This window comes from Marmota marmota, unplaced genomic scaffold (assembly GCF_001458135.2).
Source record: "Marmota marmota marmota unplaced genomic scaffold, marMar, whole genome shotgun sequence".
Taxonomy (NCBI): Eukaryota; Metazoa; Chordata; class Mammalia; order Rodentia; family Sciuridae; genus Marmota; species Marmota marmota.
In genome coordinates, this window is record NW_026000205.1 from 12,105,444 (window position 1) to 12,120,635 (window position 15,192).

Below are 15,192 nucleotides of genomic sequence, written 5' to 3' on the forward strand. Positions count from 1 at the left end.
CTGTCGTGCGCCCGGGCCGTCGGGCCTCTGAATAGATTCCGGATTCCCGAGGGCCGAGCTAGAGAAAGCTCCCCCAATCCCGGTTGGAGATATTTATTCAGTAGACAGACGTTTCCCACATCGTCTCCCATCTTACTTCCCAGCGCCACCTCGGTTTCAGGCGCTGGGCCCAACAAGCTCAGCCTTGTGCAGACAGCTCTGCGCCCGCACCGCCACTCTAGAACACTGTGCATCTCGTGCAGATGCGCCTTTAGGAGCTTGCATGACCCCGGGACCCCCCCGCCCGTCTTGATGCCAAGTGGCAGCTCTCTAGCGTCGGGCCCCCTCCTGGATGTGGGGAAGGCGCGCCTAGAACTAGGAGCTGTGTTTGGTGGGGACTGGTCCACGCGCCGGGTTGCTGTACATAGGCCCTTCGAAGGCCAGGCAAGGCCGGAAGCAGGCCTCAGGCTCAGAACCAGTGGGTAGCAAGCCTCAGCTGCGGTGACAACAGGGAGTCACCCTGAGATGGAGCTCAATGGTAGAAGGCTTGCCTAGCACACGCGGGGATCCTGGGAGGGCAGATGAGGGAGAATGTCAAAAGAGCACCAGCCCAGCCTCTGATTTTGGCTGTAGCTCAAAAGGATGCTCCTGAAAGCACTAATGTTGCTGAAGGTCCTTGGACATACATCCATAGAGGCCACATTGGTAAGAACAAGAGGTGACTAGAGGTTTGTCCCACAAAACAAGACCTTCTTCTTCTTCCTTTTTTTTTTTTGAGACGGGTCCTGCTAAGTCACCCAGGCTGGGCTCAAATTCATGATTCATGATCCTGCTGCCTCAGACTCCCAAGTAGCTGGGATTCCAAGCGTGCATCGTGCACCTGGCAGAACACCATGCCATTTTCCGTCAAGACTGGTGAATCCAGGAAGACAGTCTTTTTTTTTTTTTAATTCTGGGGATTGAATCCAGGGGTGCTTAACCACTTAAAAAGCCACATCTCCAGCCCTTTTCTTATGTTTTAATTAGAGGCAGGGTCTCGCTGAGTTGCTTAGGGCCTCACTAAGTTACTGAGACTGGCTTTGAACTCAAAATCCTCCTGTCTCAGCCTCCTGAGCCGCTGGGATTACACCTGGGTGCATTTCGGGCTTGGGTCACTACACCAGGCCCTTATTCTGCCTTGAGAAGCACAATGGAGAAGAAAAGGGACAGGCCAACTCATGAGACCTGAACCACTGTCCATGGATCCACTGCTGGCCTCCACCGATGCCTTTTCTGCCCTCCACTGATGTGGGAGTGTTCTTTTGTGTTTCTTTCCTTCTCCTTTTCGCTCTTCCTCTTTCCATTTTCTTTAGTGGTCTGATGGTATATATTAACAACCAGGTCTTGGGGAGAAATTTTATACAAATCAGCAGTCCTAACTTGTACCTTTTGTTAATTACGATGGTGTAAATACTCCCACTAGGGCCAATTTCAAACTACCAATATGGGTCACTGAGCAGAGTTGGGAAGAGAGGTATCATCAGTGCTTGCCAGAAAGGATGAGCTGGTTCCCACACACCGCTGCCTTGGTACCACGGCTGGAAGAAGGAGGAGTATCACATTCTCCCAAGTTAACCAGTCTTCCCTTTGTCTCAGCAATCAGGAGGCAAAAACTGAACATGTCTGAACTCACAGCACATTCTGAGCCACCATCTTGAAGACCCAGAAGTTCATCCTAGTCAGACTTTGTCTACACCCATTTTTTATGGACCCCTCGCGCCCCCATTGTTCCTTCTTGTAATCTGGCTTCCATCTAGCTACCCCCTTAGTTGTCTGTCCTGTCTGGATTCTAATTATGAACACAATTCAGGGGTTTTCCTATGGAATCTTAGGTCCTATGTCAACCGGCAATGGCTGGAAAAATTGGGTTATGAAGGAAAGGGAATGTTATACAGTCAAATTCCACAAGGAGGAGGTTGCTGGGATCCACACTTCTTTCTCTCCCCTCAGTCTGCAACAGGTTTCACCCTTACAGAATTTCTTCTGTGGAGATCAGCACAAATCTTAAACCTGAAGCACACTGTCCCCTCCACTCCTGGAGCTGGGCTATCTGATATACTCTTAAGTTTTACTAGGTGTACTCAAAGGGATTTTTCCATCCCTTCTTCTCAGATGTCTCTTGTTCTTGCAGATTCAGTCTACTCTCAACATCCCTTGGTCCTATTATTTCCCTTATTCTGAGAAGGGCAGAAAAGATTCAAAGCATTGACACTTGAAGCCCTAGACTGGTCCTCAGTCTAAAAACTAGGCTTAGAAACCAACATTTGCAGCTTGCTTTCATCAAGTGTCAAGAGGCCATCTTTTCTTGTCTTGAAACCTTATCATGCACTCAGGGACAGGAATTTCTTCTGCCCAAATCTTATGCCATGGTAAAACTTCTAGCCAGTCTATATAGCTCAATGGGGAAGATCTACTTACGGATGCTCAATCAGTAAAACTTTTGCAATACCAGTAATACATTTTTGAGCAAGAGGTTGGTGTTTATGACTTTCAGAGATCCTGGAAACTGCTGCTGGAACCAACTGGTTAGTTTGAAGGACCTCAGAGCCTCAATCCCACCACTTATTGCTGACATGAGTAGTTGGATTTCCATTTGTGTCTTGCTCTCAAAGGTTTCTGCCCAGGCTAATGACACTAATAATGCTTTTCACTGTAGTGCAGAAGAGGGATGCTATTATATTTATTGAATGAGTGAATGACATAGTATGCAAAATATCTAACTCTGAAATTGACTTGCCCAGTGGAAATAAATTGTTGGGGTCTGGGGACTGTAATTCAGTGGTAGAGGGCTTGCTTAGCTTGAGGCCCAAGGTTCCATCCCCAGCACCACTTTGTACCCTGAGAACCTTACATTATATATTCTAATAAAATTCTTGCTCAGAACCTTTCCCAGTCTAGTGTGAGTCATCATTTGCTAGACTTAAACATTTTAAAGCTGGCATGAGTCAGAGACATTTAGCAAAAATTATTAAAATGTTACTTTACCGGGAGGTAGTTATCTACAAAATATAACCAAACTGCAGGAAAGCACTGTAGCCCTATAGTCCAACCCAGTTGATTTTACTTTTTTAGTGAGAGCAGTTAAAATTCCTCAAATAAGCTTTTGGCTGGAATTTGTTTTGAATTGGATACAGGGCAGGGGAGTGGAGGGAATATGTTCCTTCTGAGTGCAGAATGCAAATAATGTGTTCCCAGTATGAAAGTATCTATAAAAATACTTCTCTAAATATAACCTCCCTCAAAACAGTCAAATGGAGATTTTGGACCTCAGGATTTCTACTTTAAAAATACAAAGAAACAAGAGGCCCTCCCTACCTCTACAGCTAAGAATGAGAAGCTTGCTTATTTATTTTTCTGCTATAAGGATTGAACCCAAGGGCACTTGACCACTGAGCTACATCCCCAGTCCTTTACATTTTGAGAGAGGATCTTGTTAAATTGCCTCGGCTGGCCTTAATCTCATAATCCCCTACTACACAAGTAGCTAGGATTACAGGAGTTACCACTGCACTTGGCTTTCAATACAAATTTTCAATTGTTACTAAAATCGCTAATGTCTGGGCTGGGGTTGTGGCTCAGCAGTAGAGCGCTCGGCAAGCGTGTTCGAGGCCCTGGGTTCGATCCTCAGCACCACATGAAAATAAACAAAACAAAGGTGTTGTGTCCAATTACAACTGAAAAATAAATATCAAAAAAATTGCTTGGGCTGGGGATGTGGCTCAAGCGGTAGTGCGCTCGCCTGGCATGCGTGCGGCCCAGGTTCGATCCTCAGCACCACATACAAACAAAGATGTTGTGTCTGCCGAAAAACTGAAAAATAAATATTAAGATTCATTCTCTCTCTCTTTAAAAATAAATAAAAAATAAACTGAGCCTGTCTCAGGTATTTAAAAAAAAAATGCTGATGTCATTTATTTTGCTGAGCCAGGAAATAGTTATCCCTGGTTATGTCTCTTAAATTTCCTTTAATCCAGAATAATTTCTTCCTTTTTAAATGATAATGACTTCAACTGAAGAATCCAGACTGATGGATTATGGAAGGAACATAACACATCTGCATCTGTCTGTTTCCTCTCACTGTTATTTAACTTGCCTCTCTACTTCCTTTGAGCTAAAAGTTAAACCTAGATGCTTATTAGATTCAGGCTATATTTTGGCAAGGTGCTGTGTGTTCTTGTTATTATCTCATCAGGAAGCACCTAATATCAGGTAGTCCCATTAGTGCTGCTAGATTTGGTCACATGATTATGGTGGTGACAACTAGAGCTACCCATTGCTGGGACTGAAGTTTTACTTTCAGAGGATCTGTGCAGCAACATTGTTGCACTGAGCTTTGACTGTTCCTTGAAAGGCTTGCACTGAAGGGTTTGGGATCTACTAATTATCTTTGCCTGGTCAGTTATTTCATTGATGATTCAGGCTCTAGATTAAAACACTGAATCCTCTCACGGTACATGCTGATATGTAGATCAGTCTTTTGAGACAATGTCACCACACTGTTCCCCAGGAGGCTGATTTGACACTGTATTTCAGGATGGGGCCGAGCAGAAGGCTGGAAATCAGTCTATCCCAGAGGCATCAAGCAGCAGGCTCCTGAGGGCAAAGACAACATGACTTTTCTAAAGGCTTTGATTACATGAATTTACAAAAGATATAAAACAAGAAGAGTTAATAAACGGGATGGCAGAGAATTACACAAAGTAGAAAATCCAATAAACTATCCATGTGAAATGTAGTTATTGTCATCAACTGAAGGTCTACTGCCCAAAACACCAAAGACACTGGTATACCACAAGGAAAACAGCTTAAGGGTTTCTGATCTCTGAAAACTCAAGGTACATCTGTGTGACAAGACCACTCTCAAGGGCCAAGGACTTCTGGGCTCCAGCTCAAGGAGGCTAAGTATTACTCCACCCAGATATTCTAGTCATATCTGTAGGTTAGAGCTAGGTTGTGAACAGTACGCTCAAGAAGAGACTCCTCTGTTGGAGAACAGGACAATCCAAAAAGCGCAGAAAGGAGGAAAGATCCCTACACCCAACACAGCATCTCAAATCCAAGGTCCCAGTTATGGGGCTGGGCAAAGACCACTTAAGAAATGTTCAACAATAAATAGGCTAAATGTTAACAATGTAATTTCTTTTTCCTTTGGTGGAGCTGGGGATTGAACCCAGGGCCACATGCACGTGAAGCCAGAACTCTACCAACTGAGCTATATCCCCAGCCAAAACAATCAAACTTTTAAACTTTGTATGTGGTGCTGAGGATCGAACCTGGGCCGCACGCATGCCAGGCGAGCGCACTACTGCTTGAGCCACATCCCCAGCCCAAAAATAGAGATCTTTTAAACCTTCACACCCATTAGGAATAATTTTTTTTACTAAAATAATTTTTTTATTTTTGGCATTGCTGGGGCCTGAATCCAGGGCCTCACTCATGCTAGGAAAATGATCCACCATTGGGTTACATCACCAGCCACCCTCCCACCTCTCTTTTGAGACAGGGTCTCAATAAGCTGTACATGCTGTCCTCGAAGTTCTGTTCCTCCTGTCTTAGCTTTTTGAGTGGCTGAAATTATAGGCATGCACCACCATGCCTGGCTGGCTGAAGTTTTTTTTTTTAAATGCAAAGACTTTAGCATGCTTAATGTAGATATAAGGCATATATAAGATATATATAAGACATAAGATATATCTTATATCTTAAGATATAAGATATAATGGGAATTATTCAGACATGTGTAACAAGTATGCAGATGCCATTTATTTGGTCCATAAGTACAGTATAATCATTTGAGTTTTACAAAACATCAAATATAAATAACCTGAAATTGTAACAATACACAAAAATTGTTTTCTTACACAGACATACCAGGCAGTACAAACTGAAAATTTGAGTAAATTAACATTGTTTTACATTAATATACATAGTGCCAATTAACATTTAAAAACAAGTTTCAATGCATAGCACTTGATATTTCTTTGAATCTGTTTCAGTCAGTTAAGAATATGAAAATGGTTAGATCTAGGCTAAAAATAATTCTTCTTCTAGCCAAAAATAAAGGCATAATATTTATAACCAGGTATCAACTTTACTAAACCACAATATTTTTGAACTATTAAATGATACCTAAGGGTATTTACATTAAAAAGGCAACATGCATTGTGGTGTTTCATCTCATGACTGGTTATGCACACACTTTGTTCAAAGGGTTTTAAAACTATACTCCTACTTTCAATACAGCATACGCCAATGTTCTAATAGTTCTAGCAAAATGAATGCTTTCAAAGGGAGCAGAATCATTTTCAAGTCACCGTTGTCATTATTTTCCCTTTGGAACAAAGGACATAACAATCTGGTCCTGCCCAGATAAACTAACGTATCAGGAGGGTTTCTGCTCAATCTAATGCTATGACATCATCAAGCTCTTCCATCTGTTCTGTACGTGACCTCTTTGCAGTGACATTCTCCTTCTCATCTAATTTCCTCTTGCGACTTCTTGTTTCTTCACTGACATCAGCATTATTTGAAGGACCTTCTTCATCTGAATCAACTATGAGTACATCATCTTGCTCTTGTGCTTATTTCAGGAAAAAAAAAAGATTAAAAATGTGGGAGTTATTAGTGGTTCACCAATATTTTATATACTTTAAAGCTAACTCTCTGAATTTATATCAAACTTAATAATGGCTATCCTTAGGGAACCGTCCCTTCTCACACTACTTACTGTTTTAAATAACAAGCAGCTATCCTCCCCACCTTTTTCTTTTTTGAGGGGGGGGTTAACTGGGTATTGAACCCAGGAAAAGCACCTATTTTTTTTCTAAGTAAAATAAAAGTGGTAACAAGCATTATATAATTCAAAGGAATTATGCATCCTCAATGCTATCATGACCTACTCCAAACAAAAAGCAGAGGGTGCATATCCTAATAATGGCAGTGAAGGTAACAACATCAACAACAACAACGTAACAAACAGCACTTACAATGTGCCAGGAACTGTTCTGAGCCCTTTGCATATAACAACTCATTTAATCATCACAACAACCCTACAAAGAAGATAACATTATTATCCATTTTCCAGAAAAGGAAAGTGAGGTACAGAGATTGACTTCCTTCCCAGGGTCACACTACTGCAAAAATGACGCCAGGATTCAAGCCTACAAAGTGGGAGCTCCACATTTGATGCTCGTAGCTTTACACAATAAAGTAGTTTTATCTCCCCCTCTACCAAAATCAAAAGCAAACTACCTATCTTACTACTAATAGCCTCTTAAATCTGCCTACCGCAAAGGATCAATAAATGTTTACTTCAAATTACAATTTTTTAAAAGCTATCATAATAGTTTCAAAGGAGCCTGTTTCGGAGGGGGAAAAACAGCCCATAGGAGAACTACACTTTATATAATAGTCTCAAAGTCCATCCCCACACTCTCAAGACTAGAACAAAGACTAAATATATTCCAAAGAATGCAAAGACAGGGAGTCAACACAATGGAAACAGAGAAGATAAAAACTGATAGGAAACTTTTAGTTTCATGAATAAAAAAAGGAGGAGGGAAGTAAACATTCAGAGCATAGAAAAGAATGAGTTATTTAGAAAAGCACCAAGCTCCAGCACTGACACCAGGGAACAAATCCCTCTGATACACTTTACCAAACGCTAAAATCCCATACTTACCAAGCACCTGTCTACTCAAAATAGATACATATTGATTTGTTGCTCCTAAATAAAATGAGCAGCCTACTATTTAGTTAGAAGAAACTTTAAACATTAGTAAATTCACTGATATTTCCAATTAACAAAAAATAACAAAGGGTTTTCATTTCCTGTAAGAATTTCCCTCAGTCTTAAATGTCTTCATGGTTCAGAAATTCAAAGTTCTGTTATCAAATCAATACCAAACCAGCATACATCTCTAGTATTTTTATGAATTTCTACTTCAATCAGCATTCTTAACTATAATTATAGTTTGTTTCTCCATACTTTTTGCTTAGTGGATAATTAATCTGCTGGCTGAGGCCAGGACTCACCCGTAGAGGTGGAAGGCTGGGCTCCATCGTCACTGCCATTGGTAATGCTTTTGGCAGCATCTTCAGTTTGTTTGGGCCCCACTTTTTCTGGGCCATCACCAACAACTTCAAATTCAACATCCTTTTCTAGGTCTTCACTGTAAAAGAATTGCATACCATAAAACAGGACCACTGCTACAACTATTTACAAAACAAAATTACATAATTCAAAGGAATTATGCATCCTTAATGCTATCATTACCTACTCCAAACAAAAAGCAGAGGGTGCATATCCTAATAATGGCAGTGAAGGTAACAACATAAGAGACACTGTTCTCAAAAGTTCCAAGTATATGCTGCGTACAAAATACATAACCAGATTCAAATTTTTAAAAATTACAATAAAAAAAGACTGTGATAATTCAAAACTAATTTAAGTGGCCAAAACAAATGTACTTTCATATTAGGGAATTGCTTTAAACAAAGAAAACAAAACAAAAAGCTGAATAACTTCTATTGTTTATGTAGAAAACTGAGTCTGAAACCATAGCCCAAAATAATTTCTAAGACACCATTTTTTCAGCCACTATGCCAAAAAATTGTAATCACTCTACCAAAGCAGTTTGGTGTTTTAGGGATTAGGGTTACATGGTTTCTGGGCTACCCACCCATCTTTCTAGATAGCACCCCACTTTTGTACATGAGTTCCCAAAAACATGTATGAAAGTTTAATGCATGAAAGTCAAACAAAAGACTTACATGTTTTAAGGGGTTCTGTTCCCAGAGAGCTAAAAAATATGATAAAAAAAAAAACCCTAATTATGCCTCCTCTTTTAGACACCATGTGATATTTCTTTACTATATATGTCCTTTCACTATCTTTTCTTTCAAAACTGAACACAGCATGCCACTGGTAGCCAACTGGTGTCCAACTGAGGCTTAAGATCACACCCCAGTGATGTCTTTCTCTAATTCCATTACTTCTTACTAGTAATCCATACTCAGTCTTTCCTATCACTTTATGACTTTTGTTTTGTTGGACGTGGGGCGGACAGTACTGGGAATTTAACCCAGGGTCACTACCACTGAGCCACATCCCCAGCCCTTTTCCTATTTTGTGACAGGGTCTCACTGAGGTGCCAAGACTGGCCTTGAATTCTGCCTCAAGCCTCCCAAATTGCTGGGATTATAGGCATGCACCACCATGCCCAGACATTGTTTTTTGCTTTTTATAAAACAAGTATAAATAAATATTACCTTCAAACAATGACACAAAAGACTACAGAGGTTAGGATAAGATAGCAATGTTGGCAAAATGTTTGGATACCAAACACAGTTATTACCCTTCATGGAGGACCATTTGCTTTGTAATTGTGCTGTATATATTTATGTAAATATTCTGAAACATAAGTACATTCAATGTCTTGTTTTCTAGGTGGGTAGGAAATAATACCAAAGAGAAAAAAAATACATGACTAAGGAATCTGTACAGGTTAGTTTCTTAATATTTTAGTTTTTATTACAATAAAAAAATCATAAAATTATTTGTTTTATGGGGGAAAGTAGTTGTATCTTCTGAGGAATTTTAAAAATTAACTATTTTATTCCAGTTGAATTATTAAAATGAACTCACCACTGATTATAACTACTCAAAGGCCTATACTCTAAGTCATACATCAGCCATCATTGTTGATGGTAACCCTTAAATATTTTTTGCTTATCCCTTTTATTTCTAGTCTTATTTTTATTTTATGGGGGTACCAGGGATTGTATTCAGGGGCACTCAACCACTGAGCCACATCCCCAGACCTATTTTATATTTTATTTGGAGATAGGTTCTTGCTGAGTTGCTTAGCACCTCGCTTTTGTTGAGGTTGGCTTTGAACTCTTGATCCTCCTGCCTTAGCCTCCCAAGATGCTGGGATTACAAGAGTGTGTCACCACATCTGGCCCCTCCCTTTTATTTCTGAATCCTCAAACTTCCTATAGGTCAAACTTCAGGTAACTCAATAGCCAACTCAAGCAAATACACTTGCAGTTTTTACTGAACAGTAGGGTTTACTGGTAGGAAACATTTTCCTCCACCTTAAATTTGTATATTCTAATTTCTTATACATAAAATATTAATAATTCCTACCTATGAAGGATGTTGATCAATAAAGTGTAGTCCTGAAGGAAATCATCTGCTTGAAGCCGGCTGCCATTTCTAATTCCAAATTCTGACAACTTCTTATGATTATTAGCTAGAAAATGTGAAAAGAAATGTAGATCCTTTAGTTATGTCTTCATGGAGCAGTCAAGTTAATTTTAAGCTAAACCCCTGGGACTGGTGTTAGCTCAGTAGTAGAACATTTGCCCACGTGATGCACAGGGTTCCGTCCTTTGCACCATATGGAAATTTATAAAAAAAATAAAGATATAACTAAAAAGATTAAAAAACAAAAAATAAAAATAAAACCCCAACCCCTTGTAACCCCAGTGACTCAGGAGGCTGAGGCAGGAGGGTTCCTAAGTTCAAGGCCAGCCTCTAAACTTGGCAAGACCGCGTCTCAAATTTTTAAAAAAGGGCCGGGGATGTAGGGGTTAGTAGCAGAACACCCCTGGGTTCAGTCCCCAATAGGACGAACAAAACAAGACACTCCTCTATCATGAACTATGTCCCTCCAAAATTCCTACTGTCAGAACCACAGAATGTTACTGTACTTGGAGATAAAACCTTTTGAAGATGTAATTAAATTAAAACGAACCCTTTACCAGTAGGCTTTAATCCAATCTGATTGGTGTCCCTGTAGTAAGAAATTTAAATACTCAGGGATGTGCTTTCACAAAAGGAAGGCCATGTGAACACATAGCGAGCCCAGGAGAGAGGCCTGAGAAGAAACTAAACCTTGCAACACAATGTTATCTTGGACTTCCAGTCTTCAGAACTTTGAAGAATATAAATTTTTGTTGTTTAAGCTGCCTAGGCTGTGGTATTTGTTCTGGTAGATACAGCAGACAAATACACTGAAACTGTTAGGTACTTAGGAATTCAGTCAATGTACTACTACAAGGGGACCAAAGTGAGAAATTCTGAGAAACTTTTCTCATTCAAATCAAATTAATTCTGGAGTCCTAGAAAAGTCAAAGCAACTTTTAGAGTTGTCTGAAATATATTCTAATTGTAAAAAGATATCTGTGACAACCTAGTACACTTTTTAGTGAATTTTACAATTAGATAAGATTCCAGCACTGTATCAAGGAAAACAAATGGACTTTTCATTTTTTTTTCAACAAGAAGCTATCAAAGGGCTGGGGATATGGCTCAAGGGTAGCGCGCTCCCCTGGCAGGCGTGCGGCCCGGGTTCGATCCTCAGCACCACATACAAACAAATATGTTGTGTCTGCCGAGAACTAAAAAATGTAAATAAAATATATAAAAAAAAAAAAGAAGCTATCAAAATGTCCCCCAAATAATCAGTTCAATTTGTTCTCTTCTTTCACGTATCATTTCTTTTCTTCATCGTCCTTTTTTTTTTTTTTTTTTTTAGTTGGGACTTAACTCAGGGGTACTCAACCACTTAGCCACATTTCCAGCCCTATTTTGTAAAAGACAGGGTTTCACTGAGTTGTTTAGTGTCTCACTGAGTTGCCTAGCGCTTGGCTCTTTGCTGAAGCTGGCTTTGAACTTGTGATCCTCCTGCCTTAGCCTCCCCAGCTGCTGGCTTCACCTATCATTTCTATCTTAAAATCCCCAGCATGTAGCACACAGTTCTTAGCATTCAATAATTCTTTGTAGCCAGGCACACCACGTGCACATGTAGTCCCAGCTACTCAGGATGATCCGTTAGTTCTAGGCCAGCCTGGGCAACACAGTAAAACATCACCTCAAAACAAAAACCTTTGCTACATGAATTATAAATACTCCACTGAAGAACAACTCCTCCAAATGACTTTCTGGTATCATATCTCTTCCCTCTATTCTAAGGCCTTTCTGCCTTAATTATCCTTTCTCTCCTGCTTGTCCAAATGTTCCACTCTCCTGGCCTACAAAAGCAGTTAAGTTTCATTCAAAACTTCATCCTCAGGCTAGGCAAGTGCTCAGTGACAGATTGCTCAGCACTTGCCTAGCCTGTGAAAGGCCCAGAGTTCAATCCCTGGAACTGCAAAAACAGGGCTGAGGTTGTAGCTCAGAGGTAGAGCACTTGCCTAGCATGTGTGAGGCACTGGGTTCAATCCTCAGCACCACATAAAAAAATAAATAAAATAAAAATATTAAAACAACAATAACAACAACACTGCTTCCCCAATTTCATGCCAAATTATATTCCCTCCGAAGTCTATTTTATTGAATATTTGTTATACAAGGTACATAGATTTTCTAGGGAATGTAATGCAGTAGCAGAGTGCTTGACTAGCATCTTTAAGGCCCTGGGTTCAATCCCCAGTACCAGGAAAAAAAAAACAGTTATGGTGATATTATCATGTTTGTTTATTATTATTGGTCCTAGGTACCAGAGGATTGAAGCCAAGGGCTCACACATGCTAGGCTAGCATTCTACAGTTGTACAACATCAGCAACCGCTTTCATTACATTTTTAAAATTTTATCTATTTATTTTTGCAGTACTAGGGTCTGACTGAATTCAGGGGAGTTCCACCACTGAGCTATATCCACTCACTGTGGATGAGTGAAAGGGTTTGAACTGGAACTATTTTCTAAAAAAAAAGTGGTATTTTTACTCAGCAATAAAATAGAATAAAATCATGACATTCACAGGTCAATGGATGGCGTTGGAGAAGATAATGCTAAGTGAAGTTAGCCAATCCCCCCAAACAAAAGCTATATCCCAGTTGTTTTTTATTTTTTACACTGAATTGCCCAGGCTGGCCTGGAACTTGGGATCTTCCCACCTCATATGCTACCATGATTAAAATAATTTTGAGACAGGGCCTAACTAAATTGCCCAGGCTACCCCATACTTGTGATCCTCCTGCCTCAGCCTCCCAAGTACCTAGGATTACAGACATATACCACCCCACCTGGCTAATTATATTTAAAGGCTATACATTTCTACATAATTTCAATTTTCAATTCAATAATCTTTTTTGGTACTGGGGATTGAACCTAGGGGTGCTTAACCACTGAGTTACACCCCCAGCCCTTTTTAAATATTTTATTAAAGACAAGGTCTTGCTGAATTGCTAAGTTGCTGAGACTGGCTTTGAAACTGTGATCCTCCTGCCTTAGCCTCCTGAGCCACTGGGATTACAGGCATGTGCCATCGCACTTAGCTTTTTTTTTTTTTTATAAACCATTTTTCTTTCATTTAAGAAAAATGTTTTAAAAGGTTTTCTTTCTTTCTTTCTTTCTTTTTGGTGGTGGGTACCGGGGATTGAACTCAGGGGCATTCAACCACTGAGCCACATCCCCAGCCCTATTTTGTATTTTATTTAGAAAGAGGGTCTCACTGAGTTGCTTATTAGCACCTCGCTAAAATTGCTGAGGCTGTCTCTGAACTTGCCATCCTCTTGTCTCAGCCTCCTGAGCCGCTGGAATTAAAAGCATGCACCACCTACACCAGGCATTCCTTAAATTTTTGACACCCAGAAAATACTGAAGGTTTCTTCTAGTTCTTTTCCAGATTATTTTTATTGAACTATTTTCATCTGTGTGGAATATCTTTGGATAATGATACTTCCTACTGAATTCCAGTTCCAGTTTCAAACCCTTTCAGTTAATATAATCCTCCTCAGAACTAATGGGTTCATAGCTAACCTGTGGAACCAACCTAGACTGTGGAGCCCTTTAGTGGATGAATGGATTAAAAAATGTGGTGTATGTACACAATGGAATTTTACTTAGCAATAAAATAGAATAAAATCATGACATTCGCAGGTAAATGGATGGCATTGGAGAAGATAATGCTAAGTGAAGTTAACCAATCCCCCCACCCAAAAAATGCTGAATTTTTTTCTGATATAAGGATGCTGACTCATAATAAGGTAGGGAGGGGGAACATGGGAGAAATAGATGAATTCTAGATAGGGAAGAGGGGAGGGAGGGAAAGGGAGGAGGCAGGGGATTAGCAAGGATGGTAGAATGTGATAGACATCACTATCCAAAGTACATGTATGAAGACAAGAATTGGGTGTCAACCTACTTTATATACAGAGATATGAAAATTGTGGTATATGTAATGCAAAACAACAACAATAAAAAACCCAAACAAAAACCAAAGTACAAATATAAAGACATGAATTGGCGTGAACATACTTTACATACAAAGACATGAAAAACTGTGCTCTATATGTGTAATAAGATTTGTAATGCATTCTGTTGTCAAGTATTTAAAAAAATAAAATCAATTAAAAAAAAAAAAAAAGAACTAATGGGTTCAAAAGTTAATATGGGTTCTTATTTTAGAGAATTAGCATCATCTTTGAATCCAGAGTCTACTAACAACATTGTACAGGCCTAATGATGCTACTCTTTCTAACCCTTACTGGCTCCTTGCCTCTACTTCACACCCTCTTTAATAGACCCTCTGCACATTATATGGAACCACACTGCTCCTGTGTTTAAACCCTGGTGCGAATGGGATAGTGGGCCAGGCAAGTCAGAGGAGAAGAGAAAGACAAACACAGCAAGTATGACACAGAAAGTTCCAGCCTCACCACCACTGCCAACCCTATGGCACTTTCATTCTGTAATGGAAACAAATTATTCTCCATTTCTAGAGCTTTTTATGTTGTTTTACTAGTTTATGCTTTTATAGATGCTATCTATTCTATCCAAACGCAGACCTTCCCTTCTCTGTCCAGGTCCCCAGCTCTTCTTTAAAAGTTAACCCAACAATTTTCCCTTTCTTGCTGCCCTAACCCTCCCTCCACAAAGCAAAATATGTTCTCCTTCAATTCATACCCTGTACTTGACCCTTCTTCAATATACTATATACTAAATCTACTCTCCTTCCAGGCTGTAAAGTACCTTGTGCCAAGGACTGCTATCTTGAATCCATGCTTGTTATAAATACCCTAAGACTGTGCCTAAAATACAGAATTCCATGCATTTGAATAACCACTGTTTCAACCTCAGTACCACATGTACTCCATGAAATAGGGACATGTTTTAAACTATTGAGATTCTTGACCTCGTGTTTTTTTTTTTTTTTTGGGGGGG

The 15,192-nt window shown here is 39.8% G+C and overlaps 1 protein-coding gene across 3 annotated transcripts in view; it reads right to left on the reverse strand.

Annotated features, from left to right (window-relative positions):
• Positions 1-5,759: 5,759 nt before the first annotated feature.
• The window catches only part of Uba2 (ubiquitin like modifier activating enzyme 2), a 32,134-nt gene continuing 22,701 nt past the window's right edge, over positions 5,760-15,192 (reverse strand). For 2 of the 3 annotated variants that reach the window (XM_015496914.2, XM_048790954.1), the window contains exons 10-12: positions 10,169-10,274; positions 8,053-8,189; positions 5,760-6,598 (exon numbers count right to left, since the gene is read on the reverse strand). In XM_015496914.2, the coding sequence (XP_015352400.1) occupies positions 6,417-6,598; positions 8,053-8,189; positions 10,169-10,274 (425 nt within the window). In that variant the 3' untranslated portion in view covers positions 5,760-6,416. Of the gene's footprint in view, positions 6,599-7,004; positions 7,068-8,052; positions 8,190-10,168; positions 10,275-15,192 lie in introns of all 3 variants that reach the window. The other variant, XR_007343090.1, reaches the window with a different exon arrangement.